A 20,077-nucleotide genomic window follows, 5' to 3' on the forward strand; every position below is an offset into this window, starting at 1 on the left:
TTTGTGATGACATTTTTCCGAAAAATAGCCAGCCTCATATTTTACAGACTCCAAAGTTACAAACAATGTAACCACAGGCTCCAATGTTAGAATTCTATAGCCACAAAGACATCTGAATGTACAACATGGCGATAACTAACATCTAGTTAACTTGCAACCATTTAACCTATCTCAGCCAGAAGTTCACATTTTGAGCTACAAGTTACCTTCCTCACGTCAACAAAAGGTACCATCAACCCAAGTTCCATTCATGGTACCATGTTCGCTTGTAGCCTCCTTCATGCAGTAAATAGGAGTAACTGCAGCAGAGTTAGCAGCAGCTGCAGCAATGACCACTGTACGGGGCATAGAATATTAGTCATCAGGTTCAGCTGAGAAATCCGGCTCGTGTGGCTTCCTTAGCTTAGGCAATTCTTTCATGTTCTGAGGCACTTTCCTAGTCCTAGCTATGAATTTTAGAGCGAGACTATTCTTGGGTGGAGAGTCATCTTCGTAACCCAACTCATCTAATCTAACAGAATTGAAAGACTCTCTCATACTCAAGTCCTTTGCCATCTTCCTCCTCTTGAAACGCTGCCAAGCAGTTTGAATGAAGCATGAGGCCCAAGTTCTCCAGTGGTGCGAGTGGCACCGGAAAGTGTGTTGCAACTTCTTGCTGTGCAGTCGCCTGAACTGATTGGCGACAAACTTGAGATCCTCGGCCTGGAGTGCAAAGGCCTCCACTTCTATGAGTGCCTTCACTGTCCGAGTGGATGATGGCAAGTTGGTAGTAGGCTTGGGGACAAGAGCCCATCCAAGAAGTTCCTCGCCGCAGAAATCACCAGGTTTCAGGGTAATTGAATTGAAGAAGCCTGTGCGACCACCATTTGTTGTGGAGCTTTCCAGTTTCCCACGGATGATGAAGAGCATCTCAGTCACTGGATCACCCTCCCGGACAATGTATGTGCCCTTTGTGCACAGTGCTGATACAAGACGCTCACAGATGGCATCAAGAAGTTGATCATCCATCTGGGAGAAAAATGGAACCTGAAATATTATGATAGGAAGAGAGATTACCATACAATTAAGGATAAGGCAATCTATAGTGCAAATTAACAAGGGATTTCCCTTTTGGGGATATATTTGGATTGCTAGAAAATACAGTCTGGATTCTCAGAAATATTTCGATGGTACAGTAGCCTTTGGAGCTAAGAAGTTCAGACCGCTAAGCTGTCTACTTGGAAGAAAAAGATTCATAAGTAATACCCATCTAGGAGGAACACATTTCCTCTGAATAATTGAAACGGGGCCATAACATCCGATTTACCAAGACATGTTTTCTCAGCTCTTATTAGAAGCCAGTACCACTAGCCCACCTAGGGTCAATAGCTACAATTGTATCTTTTATAGCAAGCAAATCACCTCAAATTGCTATCATGACACTGCTAATATGATGCTTACTTCTAATATATATATGAAGAGGTCATGTAATTTCATGAATTTTATAGTGATGGACAAGTTTGATGTATACAGAAACGGTGTAGCATTATACACCATCCATAAGACAAACATTGCAGTTTGAAGCATTTATTCGGTTTGCACATTCACCAAAGCATGCAAAAGTATTTACCCGGCGAACAAGACCCAAGCAAAGGTGGCGCTTAATGTCACGCCGAAGATCTGTGGGTAGAGCATGCAGTATAGACTCTTCATTCACACCTCGAGTCGCTAGCCACTTGTACTGGATGAATCGTCTCACCCTTTCCCGCAGTTCATGAGGAAGTTGACGATGTCTCATCCACTCCTCAGTATCTCTTTGCTTTAATCTCCATTCCTCAACTCTCACAGTGATAGATTGCAGGTAGGTCTTGAAAACAATTGTGACAATGTAAGATAGAAAGCTCCAGAAAAACAGTTAAAGCGATAAATTCATGTATAACAAACTTCTATGTTATAAAGAGTGCAATCAGGTAGATAAAAAGTACCTGCACATTTCCAATCAAATGCGCAAACAAGATGAGACCAAGTACTGCCAAGAATATACAATAGAGCGTCTCACCAATATAGGTACTCACAGTAAGAGTCTGGCCGTAACAGCTGTTCGAAAATGAAATAGATATATAGCTTGTTAGCAAAACCATGTATAACCTTATAACTCGTAAAGTTAACAACCACGACAACATCAAAGAACTAGATTGAACTTTCAAGGTACTTTATTAGTGAACTTGAAATTGCAAACACAAGAGTAAGATCCTAACATTTTGTTTAACACAAAATAATATATGATTCATGTCAAAGTCCTCAACCCATACAGTAGTGTTAGGTAGTGTTTGGTTGTTTGCATGGAAGATGATCCTATATGGGATGGTTCAGCGGGATGGGTTGATCTTGGATGGATTGGTACAAGTCTGATGTTTGGTTGGCTGTATAAAATGATACATGTTTCTGTTTGGTTGGTTGTATGGAATGGGACAACCTTATATAAGCTTTTGTTTGGTTACCTGAATCTATGAAGTGAGCTTACCTCATCTCTACTTGGGGTGAGCTTACCTCCTCTACACATGCTCTTCTAAGCAGTAGACAAAATTTGCAGTTGTAAGCGGTAGACAAATGAGAATCAATAAGAATTTTGCTCTTGGGGTCAGAACCAGTTTAATCACAATGATAGCAGCATACAAGATTCGGACCACTGAGCCCAAATATCTATTGTATACAACATACTTATCATCGAGATACAGTCTCAAATGAAAATCTGTTAATTCCACAGTTCCACTAAATTGAACTTCAAAATGGTGGAGCCAAGCAAGCATTTACTACTTCAATTTACAACTCCATTGCCCTTTTACAACATTTTAGGAAATTGAGAAGAAGCCAATTCTACAAATAAAATGACCACCCAGAAAGAAATGCACAGAGGCAGCAAACACTCATCATCTGACGGCTCATCAATTATCAGCTATTCAACTTAATCAAGCAGAAAGGTAATCCTTTTCTGCCACCTTTCTGCTAACAATCCAAGTAATACACAGATCCAGTTGCATTTTTCTCCAAATCCCCCCAAATTAATAAGATGCAGTGACGCAAATAAAGCTTTAATCTACAATGGAACCTCAATCTCATCCTTCCATGACGGTGAGTCCCACAATTGCTCATCCGTCAGGTAGAACGTGTCGACCGCCGTGTAGATCATCCTCTACTTGGTCCACTTCCCATTCCACCTCGACACCCTTGGTCCCTGGCCGCCTCACCACCCGCATTTGCTCGGGCCGGAGCCGCCCCCGAGCTCCGCCAAGGTGGCAGTCACCGCAGCGATGCGATGCACTGCAGTGGTGTGGAGGAGCCTGGTACGATGGGGAGCAGCACAGCGAGGACACGAAAGCGGCAGCAGGGGCAGCAGTTGTAGATGGTCAGAAGAAAGGGTGTCTGGCGGCACTGCCCTTAGATTCGAGCAGCACGCGACGGGAGACGAATGTTTCGATGGGAGGTGAGCGCAACGCGAGAACACGGGATGGTTCGGTCCTGGACAGAGTGGTGCGACCAATTTTGCCACTCGAGTTCGTTCAGCGTCAATTGTGAATATTCCAAGAATCTGTTCAATTCCATCCTGGACAGCTTCGTACCATCCATGCAACCCAACACTGAGACTTGGTCATATCCTGGACCACCTCATACATGGATGGGCACATACACCCATCCAAACACTACCTTAAACAACACTGGTTTATGCGAGGGAAACGTAAGACAAGTTTCAATTTGGCACTCTAGTTTGCATCATAGATATGAAAATGCCTGATAAGGAAATACCTCAAATTCTGCAACCCCCACCAGAGGGAATAGAAATACTTCATCGCGAAACTTTGAGCAGGTGCTTGATTCAACAATGCAGGCTGGAACATGCCAAAATCAAAATTGATGGAGCCATCACTAGCATTACAATCGCTGAAGACAGCAGTTGTAGTTGCCCAATTATGATTTGGTGTTGCATCACAATCTAGGAACTTAATATCACAACCAGTTTCATTCCTGCAACTCTTTTTCCAGCAGGCTGTCTGGCGATCAACAGATAGCAAATACCAGAGTGCACCTAGTACCTGAAAAAAGAGGAACAAGGGATGAAAACTTCACATCACATCTAACATGAAAATTGCTAAAACAAGATACGAATGACCAAAGACTACTTAAATGCATATGAATATCGTACATGACTAGCTATCATGTAGAGGACCAGGTTGTACGCAGCCCCTTCCCAAGCAGTCTTAGCAACAACACCAGTAGCTTTGACAATTTCATAAGTTAACGGGAATATGAGATATAATCTTGGTAAATACTGAGCAAGAACTATGAGCACCAGAATGTTATTGTTATGCTCAGAAGTGGAATACTTTATAGCTGGTATCACAAACCAGACAATGATCTGCAATAAAAGTGAAGATATGTAAGTAAAGGTCCAAAGTGAGGTCTAGGAAATTACATTATTCACAGTTGAGACTTAGTACGAAAAGTTGAGACTTAGTACTTTTAGGCCTGACAGTACAATAAATTTGCCCAAAGAGAACATAGAGAAATGTTTTCTTTTCCTTCAGTATTTCTGGCTCTAAGGCACATATAGCTGAATAAAAATGAACTAGGACAAACTAGATATGGCTGCGCATCATAAAAGGAGTTCCGTATTTAAAAGCAGATTGTAGTAACTAGTAAGGTCATCAACCAACAAACTAACATGAAATTAAAGTTTGACCTATGTACAGGAACATTCAAAGATATGAAGAAGCAATATATGTGTTTGGCGATGATCATGCTACAATGACAGTAGTGAAACCCTATTGGAGTGTATGTACTTAATTGTTTCCAAAAATATATATGTACTCACAAATTTATAGACAAATTCAAAGTGCATCATATGAGGGTCTAGAGATTATCTCTTGAGCTCCACAATATCTCTAAGTGCCATTTCTCTAGAAAAAAAATTAACCATTGTCGAGCATGCCATCTATTTAGCAAGAGCAAAATCATTTTTATGGAATGCCTTCTTTTCAGAAAATCAGGGTAGCTTGTAACTTCACAGTGAACTTTGGCCGTTCAGTACCGTATTTGTATCAGTATGCAGTCATGAATTACCTAAAATAAGTACGAACATAGCGAGTACTTATGACAAGCAGCCTAGCACCAAGGATCACTGGTACTGGTAATACTCCATTTATCAAGAACAAAAAGAAGAGTACCACGTTACCTGTGGCAAAGGCAATGCGGCCGCCACATCAACAGCAAAGTCAGACCTCAAATATTTCCATGCGATTTCCTTGGGATCTGTGACAAGATCTCCTCTTCCAAACACCCTCAAGGTCGAGCTTGGATTCATAAATGCGGTTCTGAACTTTATTATGATGTGCAAGACATATAATAAATCAGCAATTGATCGAAGGAATGTGACACCGATGGCGAAACGTCTGTCTGTCCCAACACAGGAATTGGGACTGGCGTAGATGATCTTGGGCACATAGAAGTAGAGAGGGTCTATAAATAGAGAGACGAAGCAGGAAAAGAGGAAGACGCGGTTCCATGTCAAGATGAATTCGCTTGACGGATCAAAAATCTTATTGTACCACTGCTCATCTCCCGCCACAAAAGCCATGTGCTTCCTCGAGATCGCCACGCCATGCTTGCTAGCCGCGAGAGCCGCCTGCTTCTGGTGAATCGGTATGGCTGGCTTCAGGGGGCCTGGGGGCTCAGTCGACACCCGAAAAATTCTGGAGAATAATCTGGTCATGCTGCTCCACCACGCAGCAAACAAATCGCTCGCGTCGTAGAAATGGAAGACCAGAACAAAACTAGTTCTCGGAGCAATCCATCGAAGCAAGCCGGGGGTGCATTCCTTAACGACAAAAGGAGAAATGCATCCGAGACTGGATGGATCTGCACTTCCAAGTACCAGCAGAGAGGAGGATGCGGTGGTGGTGGTGGTGGTGGTGGAGGAGGAGGAGGGGGGAGGGGAACGAGTAGGAGCGAAGAATTGTCGCCGGCGTGCTTCGGTGGAAGGAAGAGAAGAGATGCGATCGGCGGCGCCGCCAGGCGAAGAGGGTATGTTTGATGGTGGCGGGCGCCGGGGGGTGGGGCTGTGGGGGCGACGACCCGGCCGCCGGCGACGCGATGGAGCCCGGTGGGGTGAATCTGGGGTGAGAAAGCAGGAGCGGGAGGACGAGGAAGCAAGTTGGCAGGATCCTTACAGCCGGCAGCGAGGAGTTGGAGGAAGGGAGGCGAGCGTGGGAGCAGAAGCTCCCGCAGGGGCAGGGATGCTCGCCCTCGTCTTAATTACTAGTACTTTATTAGGAGTAGCCGCCGCTAATTGATGGGTTTTTACTGTGGTTAGCGAAGTGATAATTGGAGTTTTTTTAAAAGACTAATTTTTGCCGGCTAAAGCATCTGTGCTGGCACACCCTTTCTTGCCGTGCGATATGGCTCCTACGGTCCCTCTCAGGAGTTTGTTTCTCCCTCTATCGATTCCTCCTCCCCAAAGTATCTCTCTTCCCACTCTTTTCTCTTTCCCAAACCTCTCTCACTCCGACTAAAAAAACTCTCTCTCAATCTACTTATGAATCCAAACTTATCCATGAATCCTCCTCGAGCAAGCACAGCGCAACAAGTTAACATGTGGGCAACGTCCGGGTAGGGATTGGGGGTGGCTCGGTGCTCAAGCACTAAGGCGGCACGCGTAATCCATAGCTCGCAACCGACAGAGGTGGGTGAATCCCTTATCACAAATCCTAATCTGGTGGGGGCACGATAGAGGCATCGATCGTCGTCTCTGGCTGTAGCCTGGTCCACCATTGTTTTCTATATTGCTCCGTTTCGGTTTTATACTTCTCAACTTTGATTCACGTTTTTTGACGGAGCAGATATGGTTATCATGACGGTGTTCGAGATGACGACTTGCTACTCTGCTCGTCATGGTCTCCCAGGAGCTAGGACTATACCAAGTCATGCTCAGCATCCTCGACAACCCTCGTCGCCACCAGATGCTTGAGCTCCTTCATCGACAACGGGGCCACACGCGTGCGCAACGAACACAACACGGTGGCCGTCCTTCTTGCACTCAATCCCACCAACAACGGGTGCAAATGCATTCAAGCCACGACATCATTCTCAAGGTTGAGCAAGCAACCTCACCAGCATTCCCTCCTCCATGTTTGTGGGTTTCTTTTTTTTCTATTCTGACTTTTGTTTTTCCATTTGTGCCAATTTGTCTCTATCGCTTTAATGTTATCTAGTAAAAATACATAAAAACTGTTTTTCGAATTTAATCCACAAATGTTAAGTTTCCTATATATTACTTTAAATTTACTTTTCAAAATGTGTCAAAATGCTAATTTTGTTTCTTAAATTCATCTACTTTGCTTGTAACTTGAAACTAATATGCTTTCAGAGTTTAGATGGATTTGTTTTTGTAAATTCACCAATAAATGTATCTAGGAAAACAACCATTTCGTACAGAATGACATGGCTAGCTTGCCGCAAGCGCATAAACAGGGAGGGGTATGTTCAGAACATAACTGTGCGAGCGCTGCACTGGAGGGGTGATTAATTAGTGGGAAGGCCAGACAGGGTGATTAGGATGAATGCCGCAAGTGTATGATTGCATTGATCTGCTTGCAGAGATGTAACAAATTGCTTATGATTTCCACTTATTTTCTTTTTGCACTCTAGGTACTGTCTGTTTATTTTACACTCCAGGTACTCTTTGTTTGTTTCACACTCCAGATACTCAAAATGTAAAATTAATGTTTAATGTGCATACATCTTAGGAGAAAGAAGTGTCATGCAAATTTAGCTTTTTTATAGCTTTTTGTTTGTTTTGCATCTACGGTAAGGCAAATCTAGTGATTTAGTTAGGCTACTTAACTATTTTAGAGAATCATATTTTTTTTAATTGATAAGCAATTATTTTTCCAAATGTGTAGCAGAAAGTACATGAAAAACTAGATTGCAAAGTTAATTACTCATTCCCTTTTTTTTTCTCTGGTTGTAATCAAGGTGCTCAAATGGTCAGTACAATGTTTATTGTGCATAAATTTTGCAAGAAAGAAAAATCTACACATGTGGGATCAAGCAAATTGTGCAGAATTTTGTGATCTAGATGTATATGATATGTGAACCTATCTGCTCATATTTGCTTCAATGTGCAGATCCAATGTGCTTCCATGCAAGGTAACATCCAAATGTAAGGTGATTCCTTTTTTATGCTCCCTATCAAGCAAATCTAGTGATTCAATCAGGCCACTTAATATTTCAGCCAAGTCTAATTTTTATGAATTGATAAATAAAAATTTGTATATTGTGAGCAAATCTATTGATTCAATTAGACTATTTAACTATTTAGAGAAAACTTTTTTTAGAACTGATAACCAAAAACTTACTTATTGTCAGGCAATTTTTTGATTCAATTAGGCTACTTAACTATTTTAGATAAGTATTTTTCAAACTATGACAAGTGTGTTTATGATAAGTAATTGTATAACTTAATCCATTTATGATAAGCAAATAAGTTGACAAATGTAGCACAAAGCAAAATGAACCAATACATGACAAAATTAATTGCTCATACCATTTATCTGATCGCTCTATAGGTACTCAAATGGTCAGTACTATGCTTATTGTGCATACGTTCTATCAGAAAGAAGGATCTCATGTGTGACCATGCTATCGTGCAAATTTCTATTAGCTACATTAATAGTAGTCATAAGATCATCTTATATGTTTCTAGTTGAAACTTCATTTTTAGCTACATTCATATCATGTGTTTTTTTTATGTATTCAAACTCTTATGATATGTGGATCGCAGATTAGTTGTGATATGTGCAACTATCGACTTAGAAATGTGTGTTTTAGGGTAACTGATTAGCATGTTTATCTACGATGGCATAGTGCAAGATATGAAAACTTAGCTTCTTTTTCTCCAAAATATAGGATGCATATAATGTTCTTATGTGATGCATATAAATTGCAACATTCTAACTTTTTCTAGATCAATAGGTGAAACAAAAAGGCACATTTCTATTCATATTTGACTTGAAACATATAGCCATATTTCTATTCAAATCTGACTTAATTTTCTTTAAAAAATTTCTCAAAAAAATATAGATCACCAGACGGATGTGAGGGGATGCTAGATCTAAATTCATATATGTGTGTTTTTCTTAGGTAAGAAATTGCTTCTTCATATATGCAGATAATGGCATTACCACGCACGCGTGCGAATGTGGCCACGCTCCCACGCAATGCCTTTTTTGGCTGGCTTGCTTGATTAGGATGTCACATAACTAGTCCTTTTCTAACTAGGATGTGTGGGCTCTTGGATATTAGAACGTTGTTAATTAAGTAGCTTTTCTAATTAGAGTGTGCGGGCGGACCGACTAACACATGCACGTGTATGTGTTAACCACGTACCTTTCTTTTTGGGTTCGACGATGAGAAAGTGGGCAAGTGGTTGTCTGTTGGTCTCGGTCTCGGAGAAGACGAGTCAAAAAATTGAGCAGGATATACCATTTTTATTTTTTAAAAAGTTATAAATCTATTAAAGTTTATTGAAAAATAAGAATTTAAACGGAGGCTGTGCTTTTGTTGGGTCTCTTCTGGGTTCGTCCCTAAGTGCTTGTAAACCGGAGAGATGTTAGGGCTTAGGACTTAGGAAGGGCTTAGTTCAAAGTTCAAAATACCCCTCTGTTATACTATACACAAGTTTCACATGAAAATTGATCAATTAATTAAAGTCATCACCTCACAATTAGACACGGCATGCCATTGACACCGGATTGGATTTGGACGGGTTAAACGCAATGCTTCAAACCAGCAATCATCAGGCTTGGGTGAATAAGAAAGTACAAGTCTTCAGGCTTGCGACTTGGATCTGTCAGCCTGTCACCACTTCCGGTTTGCGCGCGACGCCACCACTTGATCTGCCCCTTCCTGCCGTGGTCGTGCGTGGAGCCGAAAAGGGAGTCGCCTTCCGCCTTGCCTGTCAGATCAGGTCGCCTCTTTACGCTGTGATGAGTAGTACTGCTTGTCCTAGTCCTGATAATTTTGGACACCCTAAAAGCGCACCATTATCCGTTGAACTGAAACAAAAACACGCGGATCGCACAGCACAAGTGGTGTTGCGGCACCGGCCATCGTACAGCAATTCGGATATTTCAGGCAGCGCATAATCAGATACTCCATTTACGTCAGAATCGGCGGAGCTTGCTCGACAGCTACAGCTTGGAGTACGTCTCGTCTCGCCAGTCGTGCGCCGGACGGAGCAGCGGCAGATCGGCGGCACGCTTACGAGCAGAAAATTTCCGCGTCGGCCTCCGCGGCGCGCCAACTGTAACGCGGTAGCCTGCCCGAGCGGATGGCGAGAGGGGCGCGGCCAGCGAGGGGCCGGCTGCACGAGGAACTCCTCCCTGCGTCTGCGTGCCAGGGAGCCGCTGCTGACCGCGCGCCGACGCGGGGGGAGCCAAAAATATTGGACCGTGGCGAGCGTCGTGCAGGCTGCACCCGGCAGCGGGAGCGGCGCTCCTCCTGATGCGATCCACCGTGCGCACGACAGCTGATCGCGGATTCGCGGGTGCCGCACCTCCCCCGGAGCGTGCCGGCCCTGGATTCGAGTCCTGAGCTGACGGCTTCGGGCCTTTGGCTGCGGCTGTGGCCGATCACTTACTCTTGTTTATTCACTCGTGCCCATCCAATTAAATCGTCTTGAGTTACCAACTTGCAAACAAAAGACAGCTCGTCCCGTGTTGGCACTGAACTGAAGGTTAGAGGTATCCAGAAAGACCAACTGGCAGTGTGTGTGAACGTTCGAGTAGTTGTAGCGCTGACATGGTACTTTACTATCAAGAAGACAAAACATGAATAAGTTTAAGACGAATTGTTAAGGGTCGCATCTCTTACGAACGGACGAGATAGTGACTGATGGCAGCTAATATTTGCAATAACATATTGCGCAACTTACCTTCACAAAGTCTATTAATCTCTTATCAAAAGAACAAAAAGTATTTTTCTTGGGAGTTCAAAAGCATCACTAGGTTAAAAAAAATAGCTTGATTAAGACCACAAATACAGCAGAAAAAGGACAGTACGCTATGTGAACTGCCTAAGCTAGTGATGTTTTGTGTCCACGGATCAGCTGTCAGGAACCGCCAGCGTGTGCCCCATGTGGAACGCCACATGCCTGATGCCAAACAACCTCCCCAAAGATTACATGGGAAAGGTTGAGTTGAGGAGCTAGGTAGCCGAGCAAACACGCACATGGATACCGTAAACAGGACACCAGCAAAAAGCGTGACACTGGGCAGATTAGCTGACTCGGATCCAAGGAGCAATGTCTCAAACAGGGTAGCAACTAACCTTCGCCCAAAGCACATCAAAACAGTATCGAACTCCTTAACACAACGAAACGAAGTTTCATGCTTATAAACGAGAGGCGAACCGATCGATGTAACATCCTGGAATCATACATAATGAATCCAGGTTTGGTTCGCAAGAACTGATGTGGGCTATCTATGGCACCTAAATGCAAATATTCATTAGATTTTTATTTATTTTTATTTATTTTTGTGGGGGGCGGGGATTGCACAGCACGGGCTTACGAATACATGAATGTGTGAAGGCACATCTTACATAATGATGATAGAATTATAGAACATCACTTAATACGGAAAGGGGAAATGAAAATTAAGATTTCAGGGACTGATGGTTAATTATTTGCAATGCTGTTCCGGTCAGCACAAGCATACCATAGTTCAGGTCGAAAAAGAAACTTTGATTAGCACGAGTCAGTGTGGATATGGCAGAGGTGTACCCAAATGGATGTAGCAGGCAGTGCGCCAGTGCCCATTCCAAATATTCATCAAAGAGTATTGGACATATTGAAAAGGCCTTCACTCGAATTCATTTTGTATAAGCAACAACTAGACCATACCTCAATTCTGTACATGTATTTGTGAAGGTATTTGTATGCAAATATCTTCTGGAGAAACGAACATTTCAGTACAACTGGATGCTGACGCTAGCATAAATCAATGCATACACTAATCAGAAAATTATAGTTGGCTAAACCAGTTAATTTAACTACATTTTGTACAGCAGGAATTCATGCTTGGATATCTAAGGTTAAACCCGAGTCAATTAATATGTATGTATAAATATACATTGGTATGGCCAGTAGTTCGACAAAAATGTTAAAGTAGACCCCAAAACTCAGGTATTGACGTGCTGTAACCATAATGCAGTGGCAAGCGGCAAAAAAATGTTCTGTAGACTGCAGGTATGAAGAATAACTTGGCATAAACAGAAGCAAGAAGATTCCAATTTTGCCTCATCACCGCATGAACAAGGACTATCAATCACGATGATGCAATCAAGGTGGAAGACAGGGAATGCACCTTCATTTGATTGACAATGATGACTGACGTACACCGAAAATGAAGAACGAAAAACCACACCAACAGGCGAAGTTTCTGCTGAAGTCAGTCTTATCAAGTTCCTCAGATGCCCAACTAGGCAGCAGCTGAAGGCCACATTCATTCATCCCAATGCCCAAGCGGCTCAGTTGTAGATCTATTTTCACATAAGCTTTGCATTACCAATACACTGCAGAGTTCTTGTTCTATAAACAATCCAACGAGTTATTACTTTTGCAAGCTGCAGTTATCAGTACTCAATACCTCATCAACTTTATAGGGGGGAAGATGTTAATAATTTGCTTCACTGAAGAATGACAGTCATGATGAGGCATCGAAGGCAGGGAGTAATGCAAGATTCACATTTGTTTGCAGGAAAGGGTGTGCCAAGAATGAGGGTGGAACAAAACCATGAAGACTACAACTGAGCACCGTAGTTGGCCGAGTCGTTTAAGCAGAACATGCCTTTTTAACACACAGAAGAAAGGTAATATGTCTTAGTTGCAATACTACATCCAAATCATAAGGTCTTTTAATGGCATAATCGAACAATCATAATAAGCTAGATAAAGTTGTAAACCTGAACTGAAGTCATGCAGCTGACGACAGTTCCTAAAATGTTCCTGGCAGACAAGCCAAGGAGAAAGTTCTCACACAAAACACGACCCAGGCACAGGCTTCAGGTCTAGCTCCTGCTATGTCGGTACCTGGCATCATCACCTCTGGAAAATATACACATATGACTATGTTAGATATAGTAAGTTTTATAAAGCTGTACAGCAACTTAAAATTGTAAACTTCACTGATTTGAAGTACCCATTAGCACAGGGAGATTCATCTTGGCCGCAGTTGTACTATGGAGACCTGCTATAACTGTGTCCACGAGCTGGCGAAACACTATGGCGCCTTGGAGAGCGATAACGAGGGCTATAACTTCTGTTAGCAGAGTAACTAGTCAGAGCTTTTCTTTCATCTAATGTTGGTTCTGTACATTGTACTTGGTATTTTTCTTAAAAAAAAGATAAAATGAAGTAGAGAAGAATGTCAAATGACAAAATCAAATGGGCAAAGTACACGTCAAAAGCAGGCCAGCCAACCCCATCATGGATTTATGATAGGAGGGCACTAAAGTAGAATGCTATCAGTTTTCTAAGACATAAACATTTAGGGATGAACATTGAAGTTTAGAGTTAATTAACACAACCAAAATTGTCTACAAAGCTAAAAAAAATGGTTACCTTCTACTATAGCTCGGACTCCTGCGGTATCTGGGGCTGCGACTGCGGCTCCTGCTCCTGCTGCGACGTCTTCCACTGCCTAGACCTCCAGAACCAATCCGCAGACGACATTCGCGTGCAAAGTGCCCAGACTCACCACATTCATAGCACTTCGACTCAGACCCACCATTCCGATCACGACCACCACGACCACTGGAACTGCGAGATAGCTTAACTCTCCATCCATTCTTGCCTATTTTAGAAACCATACATCAATGCAAGCCATAAATAACACCTAAATGATGAGTAGCAAAATGCAAATTCAGAATTCCCCATCTATGAATTAGAGCTCAGTGGCTAGGATGTAATCTGCAAATTGAAACTTCCAAACAAGCTTCCTTGTAACATAGTAGTAATATATTTCTAAACATCCTAATGCATCTTCATTCACCCACATAGTAGTAATATCTTTCTAAACATCCTAATGCATCTTCATTCACCCACAAAAGACCAAAATTGCAAGCTCTACATGTACTGCTGGTCGAACAATTTATCATACAATCTCAGGAAGTTTCTGCAAAACATCAAAGAATGTGCAGACAAAGCTTCAAGCAAGTTCACCCAAAAGACACTGTTGCATACCATCTAGATCACGAATTGCATCCTCCGCATCCCTCTTGTCATCAAAATCAATAAATGCAAAACCAGGGGGTTTCCGCGCAACCCAGACACTGCATTAATAACAACAGTTAGCAAATTGCATCAGGAGAAACAACTTCAAACCTCATCTCGTAAAGCACCAAGTCAAAAAGCATATGTAACAGGTACAACTGATCAGCACATTAGAAACCACATGAAGATAATAATCATTGCAAATCTCCATAGAAATACTAGTTTATAAAAGGAAACAAAGTTGGTGGACAATGAATAATGAACATAAGCATTAGAAATAAGAAATGCTTCTCTGGGCGGATGATATAGTTGGACGGAAGTTTGCAAAGTATGAAACTACAGTAATCGACATACTTGGTCATAAGGTGACAGTCCTTGAAAAGTCAAATATCACATATGTATAAAACAAGCTTAATGAAATGGAGAAAGGATCTGGTCCTATCAAGCTCAATCAACTCCCGATGAACAATATGAGCAGAGTGACATCAGGTAGGCTGCCCTCCCAGAACACGATAAGTGAACATATATATCACTAAAATGCTATAAAACTAACCAGCAAAATGTAAATACAAAAACATAATTATAGGAAATAGAAAATGACTTTGACAAAAGGTGACCTTCGCAGAACCCCAAACACACGGAACTCGTCTTCAAGTTCACCAGAAGTCACCTGGGCATCCAAGTTGCCAACATACACCCGGGCCATTGTGAACAAATTCCTGAATTTAATCAAGAGAGCAACAAATTACAAAGAGATTTCCTTTTACCTGAAGGTATCTGCACACAAAGGCAAGAGGGCTAAAAAGATTAGACACTTTTAGATCATCAATTGCAATTACAATTAGATTTCCTTTTACCTAAAGGTATCTGCACAAAAAGGCAGGAGGGCTAAAAAGATTAGACAATTTTAGATCATCAATTACAATTACAATTAGATTTCCTATTACCTGAAGGTATCGGCACAAAAAGGCAAGAGGGCTAAAAAGATTAGACACTTTTAGATCATCAATTACGACTTGTTGTGCGACAAACTCTAGCAACCTTCGTGAACAATTAACATAAAGTGCACATCCTGAATTCATTTCACATCCAGTTGATACTAAGGGCTGGGTGTCAGGAATCAAGAGATGTCCCGTACAACATCACACAGCCACCACAGGCCACATTATCCAGTATGAAAAGTCACCCCGATCCTTAATTGAACACTAGGTCTTATCATGCTCAACAAGTATGTCTATGAACCGATGCTTTGCTGTTACAGCTTAATTTGAAACATCACAAATTTTCCACGGCACAATAGTCAGCACTCAGCACCATAGTAGGAAGACAAGCCTATTTCCTATCCTTGACTCCTTGAGCGCAAAGCTAGAGCCCTAAACCATGGGGTTAATTCCAGTCATACTCCAAAATAGAGGAGCGAACAAGCAATTAGCCAATTACTCGTCAACAACAGTAACAGGCAAATAAGAATGCGCTACAACTGTCATTCACCACGAGATGGGCTTAGTACGACCTCCCAAAGGGAACGGGCAAGCGAATCGAACCACGGCGCGACCAAGCAGGGTACGAAAATCGGACCAACGAACCGCCCGTCCAGCTCACTAATCGAGAGGAGACGGCGACAGCAACAACCAATCGATGGGTTTCCAGGGTTCCGAAACTGGGGGGGGGGGGGGGTGAATGATAGAAGTGGATGCTATCATGAGACGAAACTCTAGGGGATTGGGGTTACCTGCGCGGAAATGAGACTAGCGCTCGGCGCGCGGACTCGGCACGGGCGAGTTCCCGCCGCGGCGGCGGGCAGAGTGAAGCTTCTGGTTCGGGGAATGGAAGGAGACGAGGCCAGATACTAGTCTATCGGGCTGCTCGTTTGAACCGAGCCGTGTATTCGCGTGGACCGTTGCTCCGCACGCAGGCATGCTCAACCCAGCTTTCTCCAGGCCCGGCCCAACAGTCCAACACTCACCTTTCCTCTCCTAGTTCCCTTCGCCCTCCACTCAAAAAAAAAAGAAAGATTTTTTAATTTATGTCATTTTAAATATCACAGTTTTAAAATATATTACTACATTTTTAATATTTTAAAATATGATGCAATAATTTTTTAAATCATATACATGCTATTACGAATCTTTTGAAATTGAATCCATACAATTACAAATTTTTTAAAATTGGATCAGCGTCATTACCTTAGTCTCCAGCATAATGGCAGTTATCTAATTTCAAAATATTTATAATAACATATTTTCAAATATTGAAAGTATAGTTACATATTTTAAAAACATGATATTTATAATGACGTAAATTAAAAACCCAAAAAGAAGAAGAAAAAAACTTTGCCCCCTCGCGAAGCAACCGTCCTTGATATTAATCGTTAGTTGCACTCGCGCGCATTTGCACTCCCAAAAATCCTATCCGATGAAGCTTGTAAGTTCCCTTTATTATGTTTATTTGGTTGTAAATTGGCTTCTTACAGATCATAAGTTCTTGATGTTTATTCAGCATTCGTTCTGATGTGTGTTCCTCTTTATGCCATTGACTTCCTCAGGTAACGGAGAAAGGAAAGCAAGAAAAGCATCTTGTTGCGACAGTCGGCGAATTCAGTGTCATATGGAACTTTCAGCAAGTCAAGGACAGCAACAATGAGTGCTACCGTGATCAGCAGGGCCTCAAGAGTTGCTACTGCTACAAGGTTGTCCTCAAGGATGAATCAATTGTCGACAGCCGCTTCATGCATGAGAACTTCGCAACCAGTGACCCTCCGGAGGCTCCCCTCGTGGTCGCTACACCAATGAAAGTCAGCTCCTTCAGTATAGTGAATAGACGTTAAGTCCAACTGTTTTGAGTTTTTTTTTTTCCTTTGTGTATCATAGTGTGAGAAGTTGTAGGTTTTTCAGTTTGGTTATTCTTCTGTTTTGTTTGTTTTTTTTCTTTTGAAGGCGATTTGGTTGGTTGTTTCCCCTGTTTTAGTGTATACTCTTGTTGGTACAGATCTGATCGAGTTTCCTTCAGAAAGTTGAAAACAGTATGTATGTTTGTTGGACAGCACGTATATGAGGGTGTACAAGCAAGAAATGTTGATGGGCGCCCAATATTGATTTGAGACTTTGTGTGCTTCTTGTAATCTAGCCATCTAGGTGAATGGCTGTACTTCTTCCTCGTGTATTGTTGATCTTTTAACCTACTCTTTTTGAAGGTCTTTCGTCGACAAAGTTCACACCAGAAGTCCACCACTGAATAATACGCAATCATTATGCATATCAACATAAATACATTTTTTTAGACGGAGTGACTTTATTCGATCAGTAACAAACGCAGTACAATCAGAAACCTGAAAATTACACAGCAAAACACACACAGATCCCGATCAGCACCATCCCAAAGCTTCACCGAATACCACTACCAAGCTAGATCGGAGGAACTGATGCCGATACATTCACAACCGACGAGGTAGGACCATTGAAGGACAATTAACTTTTTTAGCCACTATCAGTAGCGCAAAGCGCTATTAGAACATTGAAACCGAACGACCCTGTCAAACGGGGTAGGATACACCTTCACCTTTTGTAGAAAATAGAGACAACTACACCATCAAAAATCAATATGGCAAGCTAATAGGTCCGAGAGAAAAAACCACCTAGATTCCTGCTCAGTAAAGAAAACAAAGAGGGACAAAAGCACAAGTGATTTTATCCCTAAATCCACTGGAAATCAACATAAATACATAATCGCCAGTTGCCTTGTGGACTTCGCCCCTCTTAGGCCTACTGGATCAGTATCGTAGAGTAATCGATGAGCCACAAGTTGCTACTAAGTTGGGCCATAGAGGCCCATACGTATAGTAGAACCAACAGACCATCATCTTCATAGTATTCTCAAAACCTAAACCAAGAAAGAACTTTTTATTTTTATATTTCTTAAATAAAATTTTTGCAAAAATAGGCATTCATTTTGAAAAATGGCAACGGGTTACAGAGTCTTAGATGAGCGATTTTTCGTAACAGATATCTATTTTTACAATTTTTTGTTTTAAAAATATAAAAATAAAAAATCAACCAAGAAATCTCTGCTCTCATCTCCTGTGTGGCTCTGTAGCCAACTGGTAACTGCCAACCTCCAGATCTGTTGGAAGCCGGGCCCTAATTTGGAATTGGGATAGTTGAATTGTAAATAGATAGATAAGATTTAGTGTTACAGTGTTTTTATGAATAGAGGGGATCCAGTTCCTCTAATCTCTGCCTCAAACAGACGCACAGACATATTCTCTTGTCTCACAACCACAGATCATAATCTCACCTTCACTCCGCTGTTCCATCCTATATTAGTACGGTTCGGTACTACACCGGCCGAGTCCCGTCCTTCCTTAATCATGAGATGATCGATAACAATTGACAAACGTAGCATCCCTAACCCTGAGCTCATTAGCCAACCAGCTCCTTCCTTCTAGAAGTAGGATAAGGCACAGAGCAACAGGGCAGGAGGTGATGTATCTCCTCGCACCTAACATCTACGGACCAAGCATCTCATTCGGCGTACGTCCGTCCATCCGGTGGTGGTTGCGCCCTTGTACTAGCTACGCAGAAAATTCTAAGCACAACGTGCCCTGCCATTTGCACCAGGCAAGAAAGCTATTGATCAAAATCTTGTTTCAAAGAAGAAGAAGAAGCAGCTATTGATCATTTGTGCTAGCTAGCCTGTGTCCGACCAGAAATTTAATTTCACTTTACAATTTTTTCGTTCATAAGTGAAAAGACTAAAAAATTATTGAATTTTATTAAAATTTTGATCATTTTTTATCCTTTGCTCTGTGATATCACATGTCAATAATTTTTTTAAAATTAGATATTTCATTTCTCTTCGAAATTTTAGCTTTCCGGTGTCCAACACAACAAGTCATGGGACTAAGCCGGACTGTGTCCAAAAGTCGTATAAAATTCTGAATTCTGAGGACAGTCCTGCCTGCCTGCCGCCCTTATCCTTCCCGGTCCAGAACACAGAATTCTTCCTTGCTTTTGGTGAGGCAAGATGTCTTCTGGAACCGAAACATGCTCTTCTGCGTATTTTTTACATTTTCTATCTCGATCATATCTAGCCTGATTGAACGGATAGAATCTCCATCTGGATCGCGATGCCGGCAGACAATGGGGATTAACCACGAGTTCCGGACAAGCCATGTTCCACACGCAGCGTCTTCCTCCTCTCGCTCTCTCACTGGCGCTTCCTGTCTCCAGTCCTTATCTACTACTCCCACCTAGCAGGCGTGAGTTGTGACCGAACTGCTTACTCTGCGTGTGAGGTTAGCTGTTGCGTGCAGCACATGTGCTCCGTGACCATTTCTTAAGTACAAGTCCGAGACACATCCTCACATACGCATATCATACTTATGCTCACACAGTCACACATATCCACGTGAGTACGTCCTAACACTCGTACCTGCTCAATCTAAAATTCAAATTCGGATAGATCGGTTCCACCACTAGAACCCATTCGCATGTGCTTCGTGACCATGGATGTAGAAGTCACTGGTAGTCGCAATGGGCAAAGACGTATGATCCGTTTCCATGGTTTCTCCGGGAGGCATGCAGCAGGAGCAGTAGCTAGTACCTCTGTCGTGCCGGGAACATACACGTAGCTCCGTGTCTTGTCTCCCGTCCTGCGTACCGAATGATTTCAAAAACAACTTCAATTTAATCAGTTGTGCTACTGCTTGATCTGGATCGTATGGAAATTAAACAAAACATTGGTGGAGATCAGAGGTCAAGCAAGCATGGTTCC

General features: G+C 42.2%; 2 protein-coding genes across 5 annotated transcripts; both read right to left on the reverse strand.

Annotated features, from left to right (window-relative positions):
- Positions 1 to 6,348, reverse strand: LOC133919961 (cyclic nucleotide-gated ion channel 17-like). The gene is made up of 6 exons (XM_062364550.1): positions 5,210 to 6,348; positions 4,181 to 4,393; positions 3,784 to 4,070; positions 1,965 to 2,076; positions 1,610 to 1,846; positions 1 to 1,026 (listed from the first exon to the last, which is right to left on the reverse strand). Exons 1-6 carry the CDS (start codon positions 5,744 to 5,746, stop codon positions 355 to 357), a joined length of 2,058 nt encoding a protein of 685 aa, XP_062220534.1. The 5' UTR covers positions 5,747 to 6,348; the 3' UTR covers positions 1 to 354.
- A 5,680-nt stretch (positions 6,349 to 12,028) lies between these two features.
- Positions 12,029 to 16,139, reverse strand: LOC133919962 (serine/arginine-rich splicing factor RSZ21-like). 4 transcript variants are annotated; one of them, XM_062364553.1, is made up of 8 exons: positions 16,038 to 16,139; positions 14,923 to 15,024; positions 14,276 to 14,364; positions 13,655 to 13,886; positions 13,233 to 13,352; positions 12,997 to 13,138; positions 12,681 to 12,881; positions 12,029 to 12,573 (listed from the first exon to the last, which is right to left on the reverse strand). In XM_062364553.1, the coding sequence occupies exons 2-5, from the start codon at positions 15,009 to 15,011 to the stop codon at positions 13,271 to 13,273; spliced, it is 492 nt and encodes a 163-aa protein (XP_062220537.1). In that variant the 5' UTR covers positions 15,012 to 15,024; positions 16,038 to 16,139; the 3' UTR covers positions 12,029 to 12,573; positions 12,681 to 12,881; positions 12,997 to 13,138; positions 13,233 to 13,270. The 4 variants fall into 4 exon arrangements, with proteins under 4 accessions (XP_062220537.1, XP_062220536.1, XP_062220535.1 ...); XM_062364552.1 differs by having other exon boundaries at positions 12,029 to 12,274; positions 12,399 to 12,881; XM_062364551.1 differs by having other exon boundaries at positions 12,029 to 12,881.
- Between the last annotated feature and the right edge of the window lie 3,938 nt (positions 16,140 to 20,077).

The sequence above is a fragment of the Phragmites australis genome, chromosome 5 (assembly GCF_958298935.1).
Source record: "Phragmites australis chromosome 5, lpPhrAust1.1, whole genome shotgun sequence".
NCBI classification, from domain to species: domain Eukaryota; kingdom Viridiplantae; phylum Streptophyta; class Magnoliopsida; order Poales; family Poaceae; genus Phragmites; species Phragmites australis.